Source organism: Musca autumnalis, unplaced genomic scaffold (genome assembly GCF_047663935.1).
Source record: "Musca autumnalis isolate F117 unplaced genomic scaffold, ASM4766393v1 scaffold_4, whole genome shotgun sequence".
Classification (NCBI taxonomy): Eukaryota; Metazoa; Arthropoda; class Insecta; order Diptera; family Muscidae; genus Musca; species Musca autumnalis.
In genome coordinates this window covers 166011703-166039037 of record NW_027411977.1, presented here as the reverse complement: position 1 = coordinate 166039037, position 27335 = coordinate 166011703, and the positions used below count along the sequence as shown (strand labels likewise).

The window sequence follows — 27335 nt, the reverse complement described above, 5'->3', positions numbered from 1 at the left end:
AGTTTTTAATCACCTAACTGTTGAAAATATGATCAGAAGATACATAATTATAATCACTTTTCAAACACCTGCATGACCCTTTTTTGATTAAGCGTTTTTCAATCTTCCAGATGATTAATATGTGACAATAAATAAAAAATGATCACATTTTAAACACATCAATGATTTATTTGTGATTGCTACACATTTGTTGTTGTATTTAAAATTGAACCTGTTTTTAATCATTACAGGGAGTCACTTTCGAGTCCCTTTCAGATCATACAAGGATCACCAAAAGGACTCTAAAAAGACTCCGCTATGTGATTTTTGAAAAAACAGTCATCCAGTTGCTAGCTGGGTTTGAACAAATAAGACATTTGTATACAGATAGTTATATGCGACGGTGGTGCAATGGTGAGCGTGATCGCTTTGCAATCAGAATGTGCGGGATTCGATTACCAGGTCAGGCGACATCACATTTTCAAATGACAAAATTAATATAAGCGACAATTCCTGAAAAATTCTAAAAACATACTCGCATAAAATAATGAATTAAATACATAATAAAAAACCAAAAAGACAAAAATAACTCAAACAAAGGATTAACGACACAACGGGTCAATAACAATAAATAAAAATAATATAAAAAATAAATTAAATAAAAAGAAAAATATAAATTAATTTTTGTTCTTTTTTATTTATTATTATTTTTATCAATGTTTTAGCTTATATTAATGTTTTATTACTTATAAAAATTTTGTTATTTAAAAAAGATGTCACCTGGCCTGGGAATCGAACCCGGGCATTCAGATTGCAAAGCAAGCATGCTTACCATTGCACCATCCATATTATCGAATTAATAACTTTCTGCAGTGTCCAATGAGACACTCAAAAAAGTATCTAATGGGTGGAACAGTTCTTCCCGAGAGCTTGATCTTATTGGATAAGAATGCGACTATCGCATTCGCTTGTGCAATCGTATTCAGGTGACTTATTGGACAAAAAATAGATAGCAAATGTTTGCAGGATACAATTCCATTTTCCGTTTGTACATCGGTGATTCGAACATGACCGTCTGTTAAAGTTCAAATTGGCTTTTTTATTCTAATTCGACTGACTTTCAGTCATGTGTCAACCCCCCTTGTCAGAAATAGTCTACTACGTAAATCATCCAACTTGTGCTTTCGGCGCAAAGTAATATTGACATATTCTGACAAGAGAGGTTGACAGTTTGCCCGCCAAAGTCTAGTTAAAGCTGCGTTTGAGGAGAGTGTGTTATTCGACACAAGGCAGAATAGACGAACTTCGTTCACGGACTCCGTCCACTTAACAATACTAACAACAATTATTGTTTACGAAAAAAGGTAAAAGCTTTACGAGCAAACATTCAATAAACATACCAAACATCAATACTAAAAACCCTTGTGTTTTTATTTCTCTTCTTTTTCGTTTATTTACACCGCACAACCTCTACGAGGCAAACAACAACAAAAGCTACGCTTTAAAATATACAGTCCACTCATCATTTGGTGTCCCACCTAAACTTTCTGCTTTCGCAGCTAAACATCTGGTCTCTTCAGGCTGGATTAAACATTTGGTCCATTCGTAACGGATAAAAACAAGCAAGGATTTCATCCACTACGCCTGGCTCCGTCAGCATCATCAATAATTTCATCAATACAAAAGGTACGTACTGTCAGTTTTCTACGAAAGTAAGCAGTGTTACCTCTAAACAATAACAACAAAATAATAAAAACATCCATCGATCGTTTTACCATAGTGCCGCGTTAGTGTTTTTGTTGTAATATTCTCTTACGAAATTTGCAATAATAATTCTCTTATTTTTGTTACACGAAAATAAGCATAAAACGTGTGGTGTAACTAGCAGCAGTGATCAGTGATTTTTACAAAAACAACTGTGCTTGCTATTTAGTGGTCAATTTCATGCATAAAAAAGAATAAAAGAAATTGGCAACAACAACATATCCAGCACTGTAATTCTGTTGTATGCAGTAACAACAACTACAATAAGATCACTTATCAGTGCTGTAGTTTCGTTAATTTTGTTTTGATTATTAAGAAGTAAATATTCGGTAACCACATTTACGGTATAATAAAGCAGGTCGTAAAAATTCAAAATTAATTTTATAAAATATAATTTTACAAATTATTAATAAAATTAATTGTACTTTGTTACAAGTAAAATTTGTTAGTGCATTTTTCGATACACAGAGAAAAATTACGTGAATTTTTCGATACACTGAAAAAATTAAATATTTATTTTAATATTGATTTTTACTGAGATTTCTTTAAAAAAATTATAAAAATTGTGTATTTTTCGACACACAGAACAAAATTACGTGTATCTTTCGATACACTGTTATAAATTATTGGTATATATTTCGATATACATTTTGTACAAAATTAGAAACATTTTGGTTTATTCCAATTTTCGTTCTTATTTTTGCATTTCTGCTTTTAATATTCGATTAAAATGGCCCTCACCCCATACGAGTTCTTTATTCGAGCAATTGATGCTCTAATTAATTTTGATGCGAACTTCACTTCTTTACGGGATGAAGATCTCGACATTTATTTTCTAGAGGTCTATGGGTCAGAGGCCAAAGAACTATGGAATAAAGTCAAAGACACATTTGATAAGTGCTTGGATTATCTTCAGACCTCCGAAAAGTCAAATACTTGTGACATCACTTCCGCTAAGAATAAATATGATATCGCATACCGATCATATATGCAGGTCCTGGCGAGTATAAATAGAAAGATAAGTGCACTTCGTGCAGCACCAAATCCTTACATGCAAATACCAATTCAGCAGAATTTGACTCCAAGGTTGGATGATTCGCATCCATCCAGTAATACCACTTCGGCTCCTTCTACAAATGGGAGTGCTACGCACAATCTTAACTTGCCTCCTTGTGATATTGATGTATTCAATGGGGGTTTTGAATCATGGCCAACATTCAGGGACCTGTTTTCGGCAGTTTACATTAACAACTCCAGAATAAGCGACGTCGAACGGTTGTGCCATTTAATCAATAAAACAAGCGGTGAGGCTCGGGAACTTGTTTCCAAGTTTCCTCTTACCCATCGAAGTTTTAATTTAGCATGGAAGGCATTAGTAGATGCATACGACAACGTCCGCATCTTGGTTAATAATCAAATTAAATTGTTATTCGACCTTCCGGTCTTAAATTTAGACACAAGTTCGGGTCTGAAAAACTTACAACGTGGTATAAATAGGTGCATTTCTGCCCTGACGATCTACGATGTGTCAACTAACGGTTGGGATCCATTATTAGTGTTTCTATGTATTCAGCGATTACCAAGAGATACGGTTACATTATGGGAGCAAAGCATTACAAATAAATCAGCTTTGTCTTTATGGAAAGATCTGGATATCTTTCTTACGGAAAGAATCCAAACCTTAGATTGTCTTCGCAATATAAAGGGCTTAGATTCGAAACCCATCTCCGATGGTAAATATCAACAAAGGCATTCTCCGAGTGCACCATACTCTAAGTCGCCTTTTTCAAATTCTAAGAAATATTGTCCGGTATGTCCCCGACAGAAGCATCATCTTCGAACTTGTGAGGAATTTCGAAAACTTTCAGTTCCTGATCGTTTTGGTATTGTGAAACGGAACTACTGCTGTGTCAACTGTCTTTCTCGTGGGCATCATGTCAAGGATTGCAGTAGCCGCTTCAATTGTTCTTGTTGCAATAGAAGACACCACAGTCTTTTACATCGTGAGATGACAGTCGGATCTCCCAATTCAGCGATAACATCGCCATCGACTTCTATTTCTAGTCGTCGATTTAATTCTGAGACTGGTTCACAACCAAATTCGAGTCCGAGTTCGTCCGATTCGCCCCCTACAATACAACACCTCCAAATCCTTCCACTTTCGTGAATAGACAGGTATTTCATACCACTTCATCCAACAATGTTGTAATGGGGACAGCTATGGTGAATGTTATTCACAAGGGTACTTCGTATCCGGTTCGTGCTATAATTGATCCAGCATCAGAATCATCCTTCATTTCAGAGCGAGTGGTTTCTAAACTCGGTATTTCTACCAACTCCTCTGTATCCTCCATTACTGGACTTAACCAATCGGTTTCGGCTATTTCTAGCCAAATCTCCTCCATTGAGATAGGGTCTTCATTCAATAGACATTTATCTATCAATGTTATTGCTTTGGTTCTTCCAGAACTCTCCAATAATTGCCCATCTATTTCATCTGATATTGATCTGTCTTCTCGACTGCCAAATATACGTTTGGCAGATCCAACTACGTTGGATTCCGGTCGAGTGGATCTCCTACTAGGAGCGGACATTTATCCTAAAATAATTACTGACGGTATCATCCACAACGTAATTGACACTTTATTGGCACAAAATACTGTCTTTGGCTGGGTTCTAACGGGACCAATTCCATCATCAAATAATCAAACGTCGTCGAAATCAAACGTTTACAATAATTGATCTTTTATATTTCGAAACATTCGGTCGTCTTGTTTTAAAAACGCTTCGCAAAATCTACGATAAACTATTGTAAGACGATCATTACCATGATCTATGCTAAGGCGTCTCCTCTACGGGAGTTTGCACTCGCCTTTCATAATCACCAATCTAGGACTTTCGTCCTGAACGGCAGTAGACACCCTTCTAGTACTTCTAGCCGCAACTTAATGTCTTTCGACAAGATCAGCACGCTCCGCTCTCTTCTACGAGAGATTGCACAGCGGGCTGCTCCATATCAAGGCTTCGCCTGGACTATGATACGGCGTCTCCTCTACGGGAGATTGTACACGTCTTTCATAGTTCTTCAACAAATTAATATCTACAAACACTTGCTGGGATCATCGTCCCGGAGCCTGCTCTTCTACGAGAGCTTGCACAGGCGCTGTTTGTTTGATTAACCGTTAACTATGATAAGGCGTCTCCTCATCGGGAGTTTGCACTCGCCTTTCCTGGTTATTCAAGAAGTAAATACCTTGCTGGGATCATCGTCCCGGAGCCTGCTCTTATACGAGAGCTTGCACAGGCACTGTTTTGCTTGGTTACTCAACTAATTTTACTAACAAATAAAACATTTTCATCATTATCCCCATCCAACTGCTCACTGAACTGACAGCTACACCTTTTGTATATTTACTATTATAAAAATATTCGTTTATTTTGCAACAAACGTAGTTTTTGCAAGGCCGGCGGAATGTTAAAGTTCAAATTGGCTTTTTTATTCTAATTCGACTGACTTTCAGTCATGTGTCAACCCCCCTTGCCAGAAATAGTCTACTACGTAAATCATCCAACTTGTGCTTTCGGCGCAAAGTAATATTGACATATTCTGACAAGAGAGGTTGACAGTTTGCCCGCCAAAGTCTAGTTAAAGCTGCATTTGAGGAGAGTGTGTTATTCGACACAAGGCAGAATAGGCGAACTTCGTTCACGGACTCCGTCCACTTAACAATACTAACAACAATTATTGTTTACGAAAAAAGGTAAAAGCTTTACGAGCAAACATTCAATAAACATACCAAACATCAATACTAAAAACCCTTGTGTTTTTATTTCTCTTCTTTTTCGTTTATTTACACCGCACAAGGCAAACAACAACAAAAGCTACGCTTTAAAATATACAGTCCACTCATCATTTGGTGTCCCACCTAAACTTTCTGCTTTCGCAGCTAAACATCTGGTCTCTTCAGGCTGGATTAAACACCGTCGCTACCGAGATAAACGTTAATTACGCGACCTAATGTGCACGATGAGGGAGGTAAATATCCGTGACGAATTACTACAATATCATCAGTTTGTATATCGCGATGCCATTTATATCGGTTATGGAGACTTTTTAGGTACTTTTCTTTCCGCCGTTGGCAGAATTGTTGATTAAGCGCTTTGATTATACAATACCGATTCAAGATATGCAACAGAACTTCTTCAATTAATGACCCTACAGAAGCAAGAATAGGAGATCCTATTAGAAAAGAACCCAGCGATAAAGCTACAGGGGTTCCGGACTATCTATCATTGTGCATAAAGGGCGAGAGCTTAGGCACGCTTCAATTCGATCAAGTATCGTTGATAACTCTTCGAAAGTATATTTTTGGTTTCTAGCGTGTTTCCTTAAAACTTCTAACCGCCGCTTCCCAAAGCCAACCCATATGTGGTACTCCAGCTGGAATGCATTTCCATGAAAGCTGCTGATAGATATATGTGGACAAACCCTATCACGACCTTCATGAAGTACATCCTTGAAATCACGCTCAAACTCTCTGGAAGCGCCGACAAAATTGGTACCAGTGTCAGAGAATATTGTTTTTGGGCAACCTCGACGTGAAATAAATCTATGAAATACACATACATAGCCTTTCGTAATTCTACATCAACGACGCATAAATGACTTGAGACCGAAAGCACCATCGAAATCTACACCTATAGTGGCAAATGGTCTTGAAATTGAAGTTCTTTCCAGAGGTAGGTAGATATGCCATAATTTGAGAACAAAACCTTTTCTTTTCTAAAACACAAGGTTTGCGTTTTCTTGTTACCTTTCGAATCACCGATTCTGCTCGAGGTATCCAATATTGAATGCGTAACATACGCAAAACTAATTGAATTCCTCCGTGAATGAAATACGGTATTCTACCAAAAGAGAAAATCTGCAATTGTAGGGTAATATAATTGGATGTTTCTCTGCGAGAGGCAATGTTGGGCATTGGGCTAATCGTTCAATGAGTCGCATAACTCCCATATCATCTAACATAGGATTAAGGGGAGCAGAGAGCTTTTGGAATTCAGTGTATTTTTATTTAGTTAACAATAATGCTCCTCCGGAAGATGAACCTTCTGAGCTACCATACAACAGCGGGTAGCGTCCTATGTAGGTCGGAATAATCATCTATTTTTCGTCTCAGAAACAGGAGTATATATCACTGAGAAGAATCTTTCCGAAGCCATTGTGGTTCATGCCACAAAATTTCTGACAATGCCAACTCTGATGGTGAAAGTCCTCGGCTGCACCACATAATTCTAATCGAGGCAGTGAAATTGATTTGGTCTTTGGCTATTGTTTTGCTAGAAAGCAAAAATGGCACCATCGGAAGCAATGGTGCGGATGTACACCACCCCCGCATATGCCTTTTCTGAAAGTATATGGAGTTCGGCGACACAATCAGGCATATACTTAACTCATTGAGGTATTTGTATTGAATTAACGCCCTGATAAGTTTCGACGAAACTATGCCATTCGTGTGCCATCGTAAACGGAAGCGAGTCTTCCCCGTCAATCTCATCAAGCCAAATACGCTGCATAATAATCTTGGCTACTACAATTACTGGCCTCAGCCTCGCCTGGTTGCTTTGCTTTCCTGCCTCATTTCTGACATAACAAAAATAAAAGAATAACGAAGAAAAGGGCATCCTAGTTCGAATTTGCTCGCCTTCTTTATTCTTTTATTTTATTTTATGTCAGAAATGAAGCAGGAAAGCAAAGCAACCAGGCGAGGCAGCTTATGTACCCAGGCCTTAAAAAGCACAATTAACTACTGTTTGTAACTCGTAATCTTCAGCTCTGTAGTGCGATTCTCTAACACATTTTTTGAGTTGCCGACAAATATCGGTAAAATTAAAATGCTTATAAATTTGTTAATTAACGATATTAACGAAAATAGTCGTAAAGTTTTACCCATATCAACAGTGTTGTAACGATATTAACGAAAGTAGTCGTAAAGTTTTACCCATAGCAACAGTGCTGTCAACTTTTATTTGAACTTTTCAAACAAAATTTGGCGTTTTAATTTTACGAAATTTGTCGGTAACTCAAAAAATTATCGTTTGTTGGAAGCGATTACTTTTATATTCCCAAGACAAGTAAGAGTTTGAATTCTTTCCGTTTGAGAGGGATGTAAATCTTTCCATGAAGATAACGCAGATTTATCCTTTATGTTTTCTTCCCACAGGATAACTGTAATTTTAGAAAGCCGTTACAGACGAAGAAAACCTAATATTCCGTAGTAATATGATAAGTTGTCATGGCAGAAATGCACCCATTTATACCTTGTTGTAGACCTTTCATATCTGCACTCGTTTCATTACCAATAACTGGAATACCATAAATACCAGTGAATGGAACATCACACTTGCTATTAAGGGACATATGTAATTTCATTGGTCGATGGCTGTTCAGTTGACTGAATGTCATCTAGGCATTTGTCAGAAAGATCTTTAACCTTATTCCAAAGTATCCCCTATGCATTTCTAAGGATTAAATGTCAATATCTTCATCTTGTAGAGTTTCAAAGTTCGTAACCAGAGAATCAGTGGCTCTGATAAAAGACTCAAAGGCATTTAGATGGGTTAATTGACCTTTAAAAACAAATCAAAAACTAAAAAACACAAGTATGTAATATATTTACAACAAATAATTGCCTAAAAATTCAAGAATTATAAAAAACTGTAATTGATATAAGCTTGTGATTTGTATTTAAAATAAAGAAGAATTGGACAAAAGCTCTATGAAGAACCCAATAAAACTTTTAATAAGCAGCAAAAACCAATAAACTGCACTATAAATATGAAATTCAAGAAAATTTTTATTGAAATGTAGCGAAAACTACACAACTTCTGAACAGAAGATAAAAAAATCGAAATTCAATTCATTCCGTGTATAAACAACTATAATTTTCTTTAGCCGATAGCTTTTATTGCTAGTGCTTTTTTGTAAATTTTCTTTATTATAATTTATAATTATAATAAATATCTTTAAATAAAATAAATAAATACATTTTCTTTCAGTGCATGCGGAACATACGATCGCTGCTTAAAACCCCTAAAAATTTAAAAAAAAACCCAAAATTTGTTTCAAAAAGCCAAAATGATTTGGGGAATATTCAAAAGACGTTCACAAAAACAATGATTAAACAATTGGAAGAATTTAGGGTGCAGGGACTGTAAAATACACACGACCAAAAAAATTTAAAAATATTTAAAATTTGTTCCAAAAATTTCAAATTCAATAAAAATCAAAATTCCAAATACAGTATAGTCTTTATAATCTGGACACTCATTAATCCGAACAACGCGGTAATCCGGACACTAGAATCTTTTACATTGTAGGCTCTGTAATCCGGACATCACATATTTTTCTTACCTTGATAATCCGGACACCAATATTACGAGGGCAGTTCGGAAACTTCTTAGCCTAGCACAAAAAGCGCGGTATAAACAGAAAAAAAATTGTGTTTTGTAAACTTCCATCTCTGTTATGAACACATGTTAAATTTTGTTTCGATCTGGCAACTCCTTCATATAGAAACAGGTGTTCAAAAAAGACGCATCCGCAATTTTTTTACAATGGAAAAATTAGAAATACGTGATGTCTTTAAATATTTACATAAGAAAGGTTTATCGGGACAAGAAATTCATAATAATATGGTGAATGTGTTAGGTGAAAGTGCTCCTTCATATGCAACAGTAAAAAATTGGTTTGCTGAATTTAAACGTGGTCGTACAAGCATTGAAGATGAACCACGTAGTGGACGTCCAAAAACAGCAACAACAACAGGTATTAAATGATCGACGATGGGTGCCCCATTTGTTAACAGTCGATCAAAAACGGATAAGAATGAACATTTCTCAAGCTTGTTTGGATCGTTTTAAGCGAAATAAAATGGATTTTAAGCGTCGTTTCATAACTGTTGATGAAACATGGATCCACCACTATACTCCAGAGACAAAAGAACAATCCAAACAGTGGACTGAAGCTGGAGGAAGTGCCCCAAAGAAGGCAAAAACAATTCAATCGGCTGGTAAGGTTACGGCATAGGTTTTTTGGGACTTCAAAGGTATTTTATTGATTGACTATCTGCAAAAGGGTAAGACAATAAATTCAGAGTACTATTGCAACCTTTTGGATCAATTAAATGTACAAATTCGAGAAAAACGTCCTGGCTTACAACAAAAAAAAAATTTTTCATCAAGACAACGCACCAGCGCACAAGAGTGTTTTAACAATGGCTAAAAACAACGAATTAAAGTACGAGTTGCTTAACCGCCCACCTTATGCTTGGTTTACATTTACGAAATCCACTCGATTTCAACTGTCGTAAATGTAAACTTAGCATTATTATCCTGATGTAGCTCCAAGTGAATTTTACTTGTTCCCAAATCTAAAAAAATTCCTTGCTGGCAAGCGTTTTACCTCAAATGAAGATGCAATTACAGTTGTAAACCACTATTTTGAAGACTTTGAGGAAAACTATTTTAATCAAGGGATAGAATTGCTAGAAAATGGTTGAACTTAGTGTATTGAAGTTTCAGGAGATTGATAGGCTAGGAAGTTTCCGAACCGCCCTCGTACATATATTCGTATTTATCGAGGACCGACTGTAAGGTATACCACGATTTTCTAAATATAATTATTTTAAACGCACCCGAGAATATTTTCCAAAAAATGTTATTTATTTTCGACAAAAAAATATTACCGATAAATTTGTTTATAAAATTATTACCAATAAATTTATTCGTGTGCATACAAATGACGATCAATGTGGGAACAGTGAGAACACCATCCAGTATACCTGGCAATCTATCGATATTTCATTTCAATGTATCGATGGCTATCTATATTATCGCTAATTTCTCATCACCATTCATTTGGAAATAAAAATGACAGGAAATTCTTTGCTTTTGTTGACGGGGAACCTGTAACCACTGTTTAGATGATAGCTCAGAAAGGCCACAGAGAATAGTTGTTGTTTGTGGAGATGAGCAAATGATACAAACCCGAGTGTAACTAATAAGTAAAAGAAGTGAAAATAAAACACAAATGCTTTGGTTTGTATAATAATAACAATGGTGGGTAGGTGATTTATTTAGGCGAAAAGTACAGATGACTTTACCTGGTGTGGGTGAGACGCGAGTAAACCGAGAAGTACTTCCGTACTGGTGAAGAGATGACTTATAACTGATTTGTGTATAAAAACCGAAAGTGAGTCAAGGCTGAGGCAATCACTGCTTATTGGAAAGTTCTCACTACGATCCGAACTAAGCGAATACAGTTCCAGGGAAAAATTGCAGATAAATTCCACTACCAAGGGAGTATTCTCTACGATCCGCGCTGAGCGAACATAGTCCCTGAGAAGATTTGTAGGGCAATGATTGGAAATATCACCCTACGGTCCGCCGTAAGCCAACATAGTTTCTCAGAGGGTTTGTAGAGAGCACTTAAGGAAGGGAGACCTCTCTGCGATTGGAACTAGGCGAACAAAGGCTCCCTGGATATTTGTAGTGAAAATACCAACAGATAGTTTGTAACTTAAACATTAACCGCCAGCCTTGAAACACGTTGGGGTGTTTCAACATAAAAAAGTGAACTTAAAGTAACTTACAACTAGGAATACATTAAGTATGTAAATTCAGTTAAGGTGAGCTTTGGCGATTTTGTATTTAAAATTCCGTACTGTAATGCATCAAGCTATAGCCGTTGCGTAACTTATACAATAGTAAAGGTAAAAATAAATTAATGACATGAGCATAATCCCGATGATGATTTAATTCAAAAAAAAATCATTCATCCGATAAAATGTGATTTCAAGTCATATAAGAGGAGTGTTATATCGTATTAAGTGGTGAAAACCGATAGGAAATACATCCTGGTGGAAATATTTTAGAATTTTCGCTTTTGGTTGTCTGTTGGTGCAGTCTTTTTGAACATTATTCGAATTACCGAGAGAAGAGGATATTGGACCAGTTAGGATCCAACCAAATACAGTATTCTGTGCAAGAAGAGAACTGAGTATATTTTGGTGAGTTTCGGCTTATAATATTATTGGATATAAGTCAGCTCCGATCATTAGATCTACAGGTCTACTATCAAAGAAGTGGGGATCAGCTAACGGAATGTTTGGCAAACAATGCGTTATATCGGGATCCATTGAGAAAGATGGAAGGTCATCCGATATCCGAGGGAGAACAAATGCTTCCGTTTGAGGTACCAAAGAAGAATTGATTCTTGAACCTATTTTCAGAGAACAGCTTTTCTGAGTATTAGCTGATACCATTCCGTTTACGCCTGAAATACGAGCTAGAGAAGAGCGAGCAAATGCAACCGATTTTCAATGGTTTCAGAAATAAAAGAACCCTCAGATGCTGGATCAATCAGTGCTCTAACTGGATACTCTTTACCGTTGAGGATTAGATTCACTATAGCAGTTCACAGAAGAAGATTATGATTCTGAAATGTATGGAAAACTTGTTGATTTGCTGTAGTTGTGTTGGCGCCGGTGGATGTAGAGGCTATGTTGTCATTGTCGTGAACTACAGAATGGCGGGAGGACGAAGACGTCGAATTTTATGTGGAAGGAGTTGAGGGAGGTGTGTTAGTAGAACGGTGGAGGAGGTTGTGATGCCTTCCATGACACATATTGCAATTATGGGCGCTAGTACAAGTTTTAATTGTATGACCCCGTGAAAGACAATTCCAGCAACTGCCTTGTTTCTTCACCATTGAAGATTTTTGGTCAAAAGACAATTGTTTAAACTTTGGACTAGATCGCAAAGAATGAAGTTCGGTAGGACATAGAAGACAAGTGTCGTGGTGGTGATTTGAATTTTTTATAAACAGAATTGTTGGTGATTGTTGATTTAAATTCTTTCGAACTAGACTTTTTAATGCTTTAAGTATTCCAATGAAGACAAAGCTGATTTGTCTTTAACACTATGAAGACTATAACAGAATCGCAATACACTGTGGTGACATCATATACAGCCATAGCAGATAAACAACTGTTTATTCCGCGCAGAAGGGTCTTCAATCCCGAACTAGTTTCACGATCGATGTATGGAAGTTCAAAAAGAAGCTTCAAGTGATTTTTGAGAGCGGTCCATGCTAAGACGAAGCTACGGTGAGTTAGTGGGAACTTAGATACAATTTCTTTAGCTTCGCCGTCTGTCTTTCTAACTAGATGACAGAGTCTATCAATGTCACTAAGACCAGAATTATTTACATATATCGCGGTGAAAAGGTCTCGGAAAGCCGACCACGATAAGATGGTGATTTCTTATCGTGGTCGGCTTTCCGAGACCTTTTCACCGCGATATATGTAAATAATTCTGGTCTTAGTGACATTGATAGACTCTGTCATCTAGTTAGAAAGACAGACGGCGAAAGGTTTCTATGTCGCATGGAGGAAGTACAAGGTTATGTACACTATCCGGATTTGGTGAAGAAAAGATGGAGTTACGAGTATGAAAACTGTTTTGCATGGTTGTCCTGAAATTCTTCTGCCGAGAAGTCTGAACTATTTATTGAGGTGTGAGGTAAAGATTTGGAGGATTGAAGAATTTTGCCCAATTTGCGATTCATAGTTGAACTACAAGTAATGTAAGTCTGATGACGCACTTCGTATTTACTATCTACTTAACCTATGTAATCCTTTTTCGAATCTACCGCCGACATTAAATAATCGAGGCAACGATCGAATGGTAATTGGACCTTTGACCATAGCTTATCTATTTCTGTGCTACGAAACTCTAATTCGTACTGATCTAACTGATCATCCCGCATTTGGTTGAAATGGGAATCGAATTTGATCAAAGCATCCGATGCTCTGATAAAGAAATCTAAAGGTGTGACGGGCATTGTAGAGAATTTCTTTGTTCCGAAAAATTAGACAAATTTCCACGAATTTGTTGGAACAATTTACAAAAATGTTGCAAAAATTTTTAGGGTGAATCAATGCCTAAATGTACAAAACCGATTAATTTTGCGTGAAAGGGGAAACGCAAACGGCCAAAATATCGAAAACCAAATAATTCCAGGATTTTTTCCTTGTGCTAAATGAAAATTTTAAATTCCAAAGGAACCAAATGTAGGGTGCACTACTTCAGAACAACCAAAAAACCGCAGCCAAAAATTCAAACGTGTTGATAAATAAGGTGATTTTAGTATATATAAATATAAATTTATATTGAATATTTGAACAAATATATGTTATCTATATATATAAAAATGGTGTAAAAAATGTATAGTAATTCATAAAATGAGAACGGCTAGGCCGATTTCTGTAAAATTTTTTGTCAGTTATTCGCATTTTCGAGGAGAAGGTCTTTGCGGAAGAAAATTTTGGAAAATCCCTCAGGAAAAGTCGGAAAATTGGAAAAATCGAAAATTGAGTTTTTGTATGAAATTTTATTCCTTAATAGCGAGACGAAGTTCGCCGGGTCCGCTAGTATTTAATAAAAATATAAATATATAATGCGGATTGTAGGGTGTACGATGTCCAAAAAGCGTTTAAAACGAAAACCAATTATTTTTCAAAAAATGTGCAAATATTTATTTTTCCGAAAAAATAATAAAAATATAATTTATATAAAAAATAATTTTTCCACCTGCGACCCACTGTAACCGTATTTATAACGAATAGGTATAACAAAACAAAATTAAACACAAGTAGAGTCGATGCCGCAGTAGACGTATGTTGGTATGTACTAGAGTTGTGTAGTTCCGCAACGAACTAGTTCCAAGGAACTATTCCGGACAAGGAACTATTGGAACTATATCCGGCTCTTTCATTTATATAGTTCCTTAGTTCATATAGTTCCAGCCGTGCATATAATTCCTTTCATTTATATAATTCATTTTCTTTCTTCGATCTTTCACGTTTGGTTCCTTCATCATTCAGATGCGGCCACATTGTCAAATAAACGTAAATTACACCCTCGTTACATTGCTGCAATTTATTTATTTTTATGTCAATTCATCCACCAAAAAATTAAAACAAAAAGAAAGAGAAAGATGCGTTAAACTACTTCATTCTCGGGACTATTTGGAATGAAGGAAATAAAAAGAACGAGGAGCGAGAAAGATGCATTGAACTATAACGGTCCCGGAACTATTTGGAATGAAGAAAATAAAAAGAACGTGGAACGAGAAAGATGCATTGAACTATATCGCTCTCGGAACTATGGAACTATATTAAGGAACTAGTTCCTTTTGGCAAAAGGAACTAGAAAGATCGATCAGCTCCAGGAACTATATTGCCCAACTCTAGTATGTACTAGTAGGCAAGTAGGTAGAGAGACCACAACGTTTTGATTTGTTGTTGGTAGGTTTTTTTTCGTTTTATAAGTGACGCTAAAAGAAATGCTTTTTGCATTGCGGGTGATTTGTAAGACGTTGTTTGTTGCAATTCTCACTAAAGGGCTCTCCCTTTGAATAATTATGGACGTATGGATAACGAGAAAAATAAACAGAAATAAATAAAACAACAACACGTATTGGCGATCAGTACACTTGTTGGTGAATAATTAAGAAGCACAGTATGCCGTATATAAGATTTATTAAATTTACAAAATAAACGATATTGTGCTAATATTTCAAAGGGAATGCAACCGTATTTTGGTGAGAATTTTTATTAAATGATTTAGTGTGTGGACTGTATGAGAATTTTAACCGTATTTGATTGTAATTACCGACCGATAGGGTGAATAAAAGTCGATCAGTATACCTTAATATTTTTTATGCTAAAAGAGATAAAAATTTAACACTCGCGATTTGCTCACTTATGAAAAACACTGAATTTACATACCTGGTACCTATGTTTTTGATGAAATATTTGTTGTTGGTGATAATGTATGATGGTTTGATGATGAGGATGGTGGTGAGGGGTGATTGGGGAATCTTTTGTGTGGTAAAAAGAGAAAAAACTCCGAATAACACAAACAACACCGAGTAAGTTGTCCACTGATCCGTCTCGATTGGATGAAATGTTTAGGTGGATAACAACAAAATCCAAAGGAACTTATCCGCCTCGAAGGACCAAATGTTTAGGTGATAGCTCAGAAAGGCCGCAGAGAATAGTTGTTGTTTGTGGAGATGAGAATCGTGATATAAACCCGAGTCTTACCGATAAATAAAAGAAGAGGAAATAAAACACAAATGTTTCAAGTGGGTATAATATTAGTGGTGTGTAGGGTGATTTATTAAGGCGAAAAGTACAATTCTCGAGTAAATCGTGAAGTACTTCCGTACTGGTGAAGAGATGACTAATAACTGATTTGTATATAAAAACTGAAAGTGAATCAAGGATGAGGCAATCATTGCTTATTGGAAAGTTATGCTTCGATCCGAACTGAGCGAATACAGTTCCAGGGAGAAATTGCAGAGAAATTCCACTACCAAGAGAGTATTCTCTACGATTCGCGCTGAGCGAACATAGTCTCTGAGAAGATTTGTAGGGCAATGATTGGTAATATCACCCTACGGTCCGCCGTAAGCAAACATAGTTTCATAGAGCATTTGTAGAGAGCACTTAAGGAAGGGAGACCTTTCTGCGATCCGAACTAGGCGAACAACGGCTCCCTGGAGATTTGTAGTGAAAATAACAACAGAGAGTTTCTAACTTAAACAGTATGTGTAGATTGTTTAAAATGTGAGAAGTGTGTGTGAATTTTATGGATTGAGGAAAATCAAAATAGTTTTGATTTTCAAAATGAAAATCCGGCAAATGTTTTATTTTCCAAATTGTCAAAAAGCAATTGATGAAAAATAGAAAAAATTTTATGGAAGTAATAATAATGTTAATTTCATTCATTTTTCATTTTTCAAGCAAACAGGTACAGAAGGAGCTCATCGCCTGACAAGAAATTTGATAGTGAGTATTTTAGTGAAAATAGGTGTGTCTATTTACGTGATAATTTGTTATAATTATTACGAAATGTTACTAATGCTGTCTTTTTACACAAAAGTTCAGAAAAAGAGAGCGAAATGAGAGAACAATCTTAAAAGTTGTTTGCTGAGAACTTGCTAAAGGTTGCTAGAAGAATTTTTCCCAGTAACATTTAGCAAGGTCGATCATTTGATTTTCAGCTATATTTATTGATTACTTTATTAACCTTTTAACTATTTCTTGTTTATTTTACTTGAAATTGGAGAAGTTTTTCACTGCTTTAGATTTAGTTTTTCTTTCATACGTTGGCGTCAATGTTTTTGTCTCCGTAATCGACTGTTATCTTGCTAAATTGTACTAAATGCTGTCTTTTGATTTTTCACTCTTTTTTCGTATAATTGTTCTTACTCTCTGAAAACAAGTTACTGATTAAATCTTACTGAAAAAGTAAGCAGACACAGCTAATATTAGATGAGAATTTTGAGTTAATATGCAGAATTGTCAAATTTAGTTTTTGGAAATTTTCCATTTTCAAAATGAGAACATACGTTCTAATTGTATGCGGTTGACGGCTTCTATTCTTTCTTTGAGGAGTGCATTGCTTGGTTTTGTAATAATTTCCAAAATTTCGTTATTGTTGATGTTTTCAGATATTAGCTAAAAGACTGTATTTTAGGAAATATTCACAGATCTCAAAACAATCTTAAATAATATAAATAATGCTACTTACCTATATTTGGCAATAGAATTAATGATGAAATGAACAGTAGAAACCCATACTTGGAATGCTGACAAATATGCCATGAATTTCTCATCTGAAACAAAAGAATATTGAACACATCATATATATGGGCAAAAAATTTCCACTTTAAAAAAATTCAATTTTTTATGATACTACATCAATGATTTTTGGTACGTGGGTTAAAAGTATGGTTTTGTAAAAAATGTTTGCCCATTTGTTTGTAAATTTCATGAACGTTGACATAACCTATATAACCTCTGCCAAAGGCCATGGTAGAACCATAGACTAATGAACCCAGCAAAATGTTATTGAAGTGATTCCATGCGATGCCATGATTTCTCTGGATTTTTTGCATTTGTTCGAATGAAGTCGTGAGGGCTCCGACCTTTTAATCTGCATTTGAACCGATTCAAAGAAAGTCGTGAAAGATCCCATCTTTTCAACAGCACTTGAACCCATTCAAAGGATCTCGTGAAAGATCCGATCTTTTCTTCAGCATTTAAATCCATAGCATCGATCCAATAGAGATGAAGAATGTGTTTTTATTTTCTTTTATTTATGTTTAAAACTATATAAGGTTTATTACAAAGCAAGTTTTGAAGGTAGCGTTATTAAACCAGCGGATTGAATATGTAGTAAATTTTTATTGTTGCAATGGTAGTAAAGTTTTATTGTTGTAATTTCCCCAACAACATTGAATAATTTAGATTTAAATTATTGTTTGTTAACGTTAACAATGGGTTAACACATCTTAGTCCTTAAAAGGTTAATCTCGTTTAATCTGTCAATGTCAACAGATTTCAACGAGTGGTGCCAAAACCTCCACTTACCTTCATGTTATAATCGTTCCAAACATATTAGTAGACCTAAAAATAACAATCAGTATTGTATTTAATGGTTATTGGCCGTTATAACGGTACATTTACTAGGAGTTTTTTGCATGTGATAAAATCGATTTTTTTGATGACTTGTATATTGACAAGTAATAGGGACAGATAAAAATACATATGACCGTAATTTAATTTTTTCAGATAGTTTCGAAGTAGTGCTTATTAAAAAAAAAATAATTGTAGCATTATTTGATGTTGTAAATATTCTGAAAAAAATCTTTAAAAATTTATATGAGATTTTTTCTACTTAGAGAATCTTGAGTAAAGTGCAACTTATGGGAAACACACGGAAACACTACAGGACTTTTTTAATATTAAATTACATACTCCGAGTTATCTACTCCCAAATTTTCGTCTGCCTTTTTTCATGTTATCAACAATTTTCTAAACCCATTTTTACATGAAAATACGTAGTAGAAAGTAGGACATTTGCATGGGGGATATACCAAAACGTGAACCTAAGAGAATAATGTTTGGTGCGTAGATGTTTTGTCTATTAAAAACCCGAAAACAAAATTTGTAGTCATTTCCGTTGGAAAATGTTGCTAAAACCTTCTTAATTCTGGATATCGGGAGATATCTATATATGGGTACTATATCAAAACGTTGATCTAGGTTGAACATTTTTGGTACGGAGGTTTTGTGTGTACTTAGAACCCGAAATACAGTCAATTTGATTGGAAAATATGAAGAGTACATTCAAAATAACGAAAATCTCAGGAATAGACCAAAACGTGGACCTAAGACCTCCATCATCAGAACTAATGTTCTATACCCCCTGAGGATCCTAAATACCAAAATACAGCAAAATTGACAGTGAAATGTGGTCCACATACCCAAAATACCTTATATGCGGAGGTACCGTTACGAGGACGATATGCTTTAACGGTGAGCTATATTCGCCATACTCAGTGTAATCATACCTATAAAAATAAGTAACATCTTTACCAAATTATAGCCGCTTACCTCAATTAGTTTAGGAGTTATTAATTTTTCCCAGCTAGATTTGGATTTCGCCCACAGTGTGACATTAAAATAATCCAATATAGTTTTAAGTATTCTCATCAATAATTGTCTTATATACTTTATTACTGAAAACAAAAAGTCTCAATAAATCTAAATCTACATGTTGATGCCACTTCCTTATCCATTTGCGTTTGTTTATTATTTACAAAAGGCTAGGATGTTCCCAATCATCGAGCTTAAAATAGAATCGGATTCCACTCTTTATGTTATAAACAGTATATGATCCTGACATTTTTGTTAGAGGCTTAGAATTTTGTACCATATTACCATGTAATGTCAGTTACACCAAAAACCGAATTTAATTTTTTAATTAACCTCAATTTTTTGCGATTTCACCTCTTGTCCATCGCCATCATTTCATATAAATAATTATTTATAGAAATGACTGATTTATAAAAATGATTTATATAGTACCTAAAACTTAATGATGCACGTGCACACATTGTCTTATGTGGGGTGAACACAGACATTAAGCCAAAACACGACATACTGTACAACAATAACAGAGAAAATTAAGACAAAAACCCCAAAATGCAAAAATTTGACCCATGGCTAATTCCACCATTTTTGGCGCAAGCAAGACGTAAGTTTTGTTTACGCAGTATCAAAGACAACAATCAAGAGAAAAATACAAAAAAAAATTCTCACGACCTTCGCGACACTTTTTTTTGTCATACTCCAATACATTTCAATATTATGCAGATTTATATAAAGCTTTTGCTAAAACAATTTTATTCTAAAATATTGAGAACTATTTCTATTTGATATATCCATACGGTTCAACACCATCCCAATTTATGGTTTTTCACATGCTGACAAAAAATTGAACATTTTCTCAACTTTAACACAGTTCAACAAGAAAAGTAAACAATATACGACATTACTACTTTGGACACTGAGGTAGAATTTTGTACCCTTTAGCCCTGTCAAGACAGATTATAAGAAAAATATATTTTGATTTTTCAATTAATCGTCTTTTTTTGAATTTGTACGAATTTTTTTAGAATATTTTTAAGTAATTGTATTATCCTTTCTTACATTTATGTTGAATATAATGCTTTTTGCGCTGTTATTGAAAAAAACTCTATCATAACTTGGAACCGCACTGAAAACTCGTGAAAGTAAAATAAAAGGTTTTGGGGTACACACCTTAATAAATATTTTTTGTTGTTTGGGACGACCTAATGTTGCAACACGTCAAAACGTGGAAGTTTTCCCCGCACTGATAACCAAAAATACATTATTGCAGGTAACTCTGCAGAAAAAGTTGATTAAATCGTATAAAGTACCGAAAAATTGATGGTAAACCTATATGGAGGATGTGGTCAAAAGTGGAGCGGTATCACATTGCTTTAAAAGTTGGTTTTTTGAACTCTGAGTTCATTATTAAAACCCATTGAGTTTAAATATTTGGTTAACATCTGCCGAAATAAGTTGAGGTATAAATCATATGGGAGTATACCAAATCATGGACCAATACAGACAGGTTTCTCTTAAATGTAATTGTGAGCACCCCTGACTTAATCTCACTTAAATACCGCCATAAAAAGTTCTCAGGTGAGAGTTTCCCCTATAGCTATCGAGTTTGCAACAATGCAGGAAGGTAAATACACTGCAAGTTTTGAATGACAGCTTTGCTCGACTGATTGACTGTGTGACCGATCATGTGTTTGGTCATGACTGACTAACTGACATTTTATAATGGAACATTATCCAATAAATAAAATTCAGTCAACATTTGTCCAATTTGTCCTTGTATTAGGGAGGCCAGGGGCTGGATTCTTGTTCTATGAAATAATTTTTTTCATTTGACAGTTTTCTTCTTTATAAATTTCACATTCTCATAGAAACAGAATTGACGCCCAGCAGAGCCTGTAAAAAGGTGTGCGAAATAATAGAGTTAATTTAGGTAAATAAGAAAGTTTCTTAAGGAAATTCAAATTTGACCGTCAAGATCATAGGGAAAACGTTAGTTATCCTTCCTAACATTATTTTACTGAACAAAACTGCATAAAAAATCAACATTTAAATTCCCCTTCCTAAATTAAAGGGGCTGAAAATCCACATGGGCCCAGAATCAAAGAGAATAGTCCCAAAAGGACCTCCAATATATCGCAAATATCAATAGTATTTGTGATTGTGAAGAAAATTATATAAACTAGAAATTGGATAAACAAAAAATTAATTGTTTGAAGATTTTTGAGTAAGGAAGGAATATTACCCTTTCTAGCTCCTTTGCTCAAATAAACGAGCAACACTAACAGATCGTAGGTGTTATTTAAGCGTTCGTCGGTGGGATTTTCTTTATTTTTGGACCGGTAGATTTCCACAGCCAACGAAACTGGGTGGAACCCACCGATCTGCATTCACTTTCGTGAAATAAACTACCAATTTTTGGATTGAAAAGGTAGAAATTTGTGTTATCTTTACCATATCTCCTATCTAATTCTATCAAATGTGACTTTTTTGTAATTTCATTGTAGTCTAGAAAATTTTGAACATAATTCAGTATAAAATATTGACTTTATAAATTGTTTCTACCGATTTTTTCATAAGCATCGATTTTCATCAAATTCCAAGACCCTAATACAAATTTGTTGCACAATATTTGTTGACAATCAACACTCGCGGCCTTTATTTATAATTTAAAATTGTTTCTTGTAAAAGTTTACCACATCTGACAAAGGATTTATGTAAATCCTTAGGGTGGTTCTATCCTGGTGAACCGTTCAAATATGCTAATATTTTGACATTTTTTCATAAAACGAGTAAAAGTACCATTATAACGCATATATGAAACATGTTAGGTATTGAAAATATCGGCTACTATATGCTCTACATGTTTACAAAAATATAACTTACAATTCCTCTCCTATCGTCAGATATAACGGTATTTGTAGTCAAATATTGGTTGGTTCTATTCAGATTAACCGGAGTGTATGTTCATATCTGCTCTCGATGGAAGCCCATCTGTGCCTACAACCTTTATTGGCGGGTACTTCTGACATTACAAAACATCGAGGATGACTTTATTAAATGTCGAGGCTACCAGTGTTGAATGAACATGATATCCGAAGCTGTCGGTTCGAACTAAATAAACGTTTATACCACCTGTCAAGGAAAATGTCCTGCAGTAGGCCATCTGTGTCTACAACCTTGATTGGCGGGTTTATCTCCGATCACGTGTCTTTATGTTTAAGATTCGTTATTTTTGTACCCATAAATTGCTTTAGGTTCTTCTTAAATAACACATACGACTTGTTACAGTTGATAACAATCAATTATTTACTCGTTTGTTGGAGCATAGGAGCCAAAAAGGGTAATATTTCTTACAGGATCCCCAATTTTTTACTCTAAAATCTTAAAAAATAGCCTTTTTTCGACCGGTTATTGATGTTTTCTTATTTTAGATGGTAGTTTAGCCAAGTTTCTTCGCAATCACAAATACTATTGATATATTGGAGGTTCGTATGGGACATTATCCTTGATTCTGGGCACATATGGGGTTTTCAGCCTTTAAATCCGGAAGGGGAGTTAAAATGTTATTTTTGTACAGGTTTGTTAAGAAAAATAATATTATAAAGGATAACTAACGTTTTCTCTATAATTTTGACGGTCAAATTAAAATTTCCTTGAGAAATTTTTTTATTCACTTAAATTGGTTCTATTACATTTTACAGGCTCTACTATCCCTAATACAAGGTCAACTCCCAAATTGGACAAATGTTGACTGAATTCTATTTATTCCATTATAAAATGCAAATTGCACCATAACAGCAGTGTTTTAGAAACGTTTAACGTCTGTGGCTCTATTATTTCGCCCACCAGTGTATATACTTTATAGGGTCTCCGACTCATATATCGATGTGTTACAAACTGAATAACAAAGTTAATTATACCCACCATCTTATGACGTAGGGTACAAAAAGGTAGCGGAGAGAACTGTTGCTTAAATTATTGCAATTTTTGTACACTGCATATCCACACTGCTATATTTTGCATGCCGCTCTATATATCCAATCCGATTTCATTAAATGTCAAATACTCAGCTGATTATAGGGTATTAAATACATACTTTTGTCTTAATAATACTTTTGATTGTGTGTCTATGGATCACTTACAAATTATAAAATTGCAATCATAGAAGACCTAATCTAATATATATTTAAAATAAGTTAAAGAATTATGAATAATATCCGTAGGTGTTTCGTATCAAAATATTTTTGTTTTGATTTGTGACACATTCATATTTCATCAGCGAGAGCTGATCGAATTCTTTATTATAGATAAGTATAGGTGATTATTATATTAATCAATTACACTCAATTTTGCGGTATCAATTCAGTACCATTATCGTAGTAATGACCGAAATGTCTAGTATATTGAAAGTCCTTCATTTGTTTAGTATTGGGATAGGGCGACAATAAACAATAAAGATAACTCACAATAAAAGCTTTATGGGAAAATTATAAAGTCCGATTTGTATAGAATATACTTATTTTATTATCACCTTCCAGTTTTATAATACTTTGGGTGCCCAGAAAATGTGTATACTTTCACGTAAATGTAAACCTTTTAAGAATTTATTTAACATTTCACAATTTACTTACATTTATAACACTGATATGCAAAGCGATATGAAATTTTGTTAAAACGCTTATTTATTGTTTGTTTTAGTTTAGAAAACTTTTTCGCCTCTTCTTCGCAAGAAAGAATTATTATTTTACAATTCTTCGTGTATAGAGATTTAAGATATTATTCTTATGTTTACTTATGTACTCACACGCAAACTCAAAAATCCAACTATGTAGCTAAAAATTTTCAACCCCAAAATCAAGGAATGTATATTGTGTGGTAGAGCTACATTACATAGTAAAGTTATATCTCACCTATGTATGCACGCAAGAATAAGAATACTTTTGAACGTTACATAGATTTCAATTTGTTATTAACGTACGCTTCTTTAAACTAGAAAAATGTGTGTTTTAATCAACAGTACTGTAGTTCTCTAAAGCCGAAAAACAATCAACGTTTGAGTAAAGTGAAAAATTCGAACTTGGCTACACTTTGCCTTTTTTCTTCTACCAGAAATGACGCAAAACTTTACTCAAACGTTGATTGTGTTCTTGGCTTTACATCTTTTGCCTTAAGCGATAACGTTATTCCTATTAGCAAGGCTTATAATACGTTTACATTTACGAAATCCACTCGATTTCAACTGTCATTTCCATTGCTTAAACGTCAAATGAAAACCAATGGATTTCAGATGAGGTTTCATTTGACGTATACGCAAAAGAATTGGTTGAAATCCACTAGATTTCATAAATGTAAACGTACTATTAGCGACTATTTTATTGTGTTATTAACTTATAGCCTGTTTATACTATAGCTTTTTGCCGGATTAACCTTATATATAAGGAATTTTTGACGTATACGCAATGGAATTGGCATTTGAAACGCAGTGTATTTAGTAATCCGGTTACGTGTAAACGTTGGGTGACGTAAGGGATGAAAGATACCAGCTCTTGTGCCAGACATGGAAAATATGACAATAATTTTTTTTTTAGTTTTTGGGAGAGATCGGAGTTGGAGTAGCCCCCTTCCTCCATTCTTACCTATGAACAAATAACATTATCATGAAAAATTTCAATGTCTGGCCCAAGAGCAAGGAACGGTCCTGACTAGTGCTGGTAAACTATCGACATTACAAAGATTAGATATTTTTGATATTTCATTTCAAAAATCGATATTATCGTTAATTTGTCATCACCATTAATTTGGAAATAAAAATGGCGGAAATGTCTATGCTTTTGGTGACCTTTTGCACAAGTATTTAACAGAAATATAAAGGAGAAAAACAATTGCTTTTATTTAATAAAAAGACACAAAAATTCAATTTACTTTTCTGAAAAAATTGTACTTGTGACTATGGACTTACCTTTCTCACATCCACAACACCGATGTTTAATCCGATAATATCGATAGACAAAACTATCTATGGACATTGAATTTTTAAAAATATAATCGATATTATCGATAGCGTCATCGTTTTTATGCCAGCTCATGCCGTTAGTTGGTGCAGTGTCAAAGTTGGCACTTTTTATGCCCTCAGCATTTATGCTAGACAGACAGACAGACAGACGGACATAGCTAATGTCGTGTTCACACGAGCCTTTCAATTACGTTGTTCGCCTGTCGAACGACGTACACGAATTAACCCGTTTCCACGACACCATTCGTAATTAACAGAAACATAAACAAAATTTCCTTCATTTTTGTTTCCTTGTTTTCACGAAAATTTGAACCGAAAACACATAAAATATACATTAAATGAATAGGAAGAAGCAATAGACTTTCCTTCAAATGTATCTTCTACATTTAAATACACACATTTCATTCATTTTTTCCATAAATTCTGAACAATTTTGTATTTTCAATATATTTTTATATGTTTCTATTTTCAAAATTAAAGAGAGAGACATGTCAAAACAATGTTTGTGTATACAGACTTTCTGTTATTTGTTTCCTTTTTGTTTCTGATTTTTATTTTCATTCATATTTTTCCTTTTTTCTGAAAATTTTTGTGTTTTCAACAAATTTTTCAATTTTGAATTTAGACATGTCATAATTAATTTTTTCGATAAATTCTCTCATTTGTTAGATATGGGACATATTTTATCGTTGTTCGGAGAGTATTTCTAATCGAACAACGTAGAAAAATCGTCGTTCGTTCATAGAATTTTGTGTGGGGAAATAAGTAATTTATTCGTAGTTATGGGTCGAACAACGAATAGAGAACGAACGACGTACCGTGGAAACGGGCTATAAATCAACTCCAAATTGTCTGAAACGGATTTCGTCCAAAGCATACTTGGAGTCTAACAGCGTGTTTTTGAAAAATGCTTGCCTGTCACGCGAACCGTTCGTACTAAAACGTATACTTTCAAAATTTGGTTCTTGTAAAATTTTACGAACCATTCGTTTTTATCTAAAAGCTTTCGTCTATTTCATAAAAGCTTTTATATTTCAGGGTTTCCATGATACTTATTTTGTGAATTTTGCATAGGCATTTGCACGTAAAATGTATTATTTGACGGCAGCCCGAATAAGCAGATGGCAAACAAAAAATAAGAAAAAAAATGTAAACAAATTTGTACAAAAATGATTGTGATAATATGAAGAAACGGATGTACATATACGCGTGTGCTTCTATGGAAATAAATAAAATTGCATTCCCTTCCAGTTTTCGTGTGTTTGTGCAATTTATTACCCAAACTATTTTATTTTCATTCAAAACGATGGGTCTTTTCCATTCGTTTATTTTTGACGTATTCGTTCGTCTGATTTTGTTACGAAAACCAAAAAAATTACGAAAATAAAAAGCTTTCATTTGTTTGTCACACGAATACAAACGTCAACCGCTATGAAAACCAAATTGTGTCTTCGTTCATGAAATCGACGAACGAATGGGCCAAAACTTTTTACAAAAACACGCGGTAAAATAATTATTTCGATGAGGCACATTTTGCCCGTATGAAAGTGTATATACCCTCACTTTCATATCCATACTTTGAACATCCTAATGGGTACTTTACACGATATGTTTTTTACATATGAGTTGTCACTTCTCCCGTACAAAATGTATATGCAAAGTGACAACTCATATGTAAAAACATATCGTGTAAAGTACCCATAATATATCTATCAGATACAGATCAGGTTCGAATATGGACTATATTTGCCTACTCCTTCTGGTACCTCTCACACAAAATTTCGCATAAGTTCACTTTAAGACCTGCTCTCGAATCACTTTGATTTTTGTTGAAGCGATTTACATTCGCTGTCTCCATTAGACGGTAAACGTTTTTCAGGGGCATATTTCTTGGAAAAACAGCCCGAAAGTTGTAAAAAACCCTATGTCACCATATGTGGCGGTCGGAGAGCACGATAACTCTCGAACTGTTCAACCGATTTGGTCCAACATTTGGTCTTCGTCATATT

At 34.6% G+C, this 27335-nt stretch overlaps 1 protein-coding gene across 2 annotated transcripts in view; it reads right to left on the bottom strand.

Moving 5' to 3' along the window:
- The window catches only part of LOC141403907 (limbic system-associated membrane protein), a 122813-nt gene extending 98672 nt beyond the window's left edge, over positions 1-24141 (bottom strand). Inside the window, exons 1-3 of one of the 2 annotated variants that reach the window (XM_073986996.1) lie at positions 23945-24127; positions 18249-18284; positions 17407-17491 (exon numbers count right to left, since the gene is read on the bottom strand). In XM_073986996.1, the coding sequence (XP_073843097.1) occupies positions 17407-17491; positions 18249-18254 (91 nt within the window). In that variant the 5' untranslated portion in view covers positions 18255-18284; positions 23945-24127. Of the gene's footprint in view, positions 1-17406; positions 17492-18248; positions 18285-23944 lie in introns of both variants that reach the window. The other variant, XM_073986997.1, reaches the window with a different exon arrangement.
- Positions 24142-27335: the final 3194 nt, after the last annotated feature.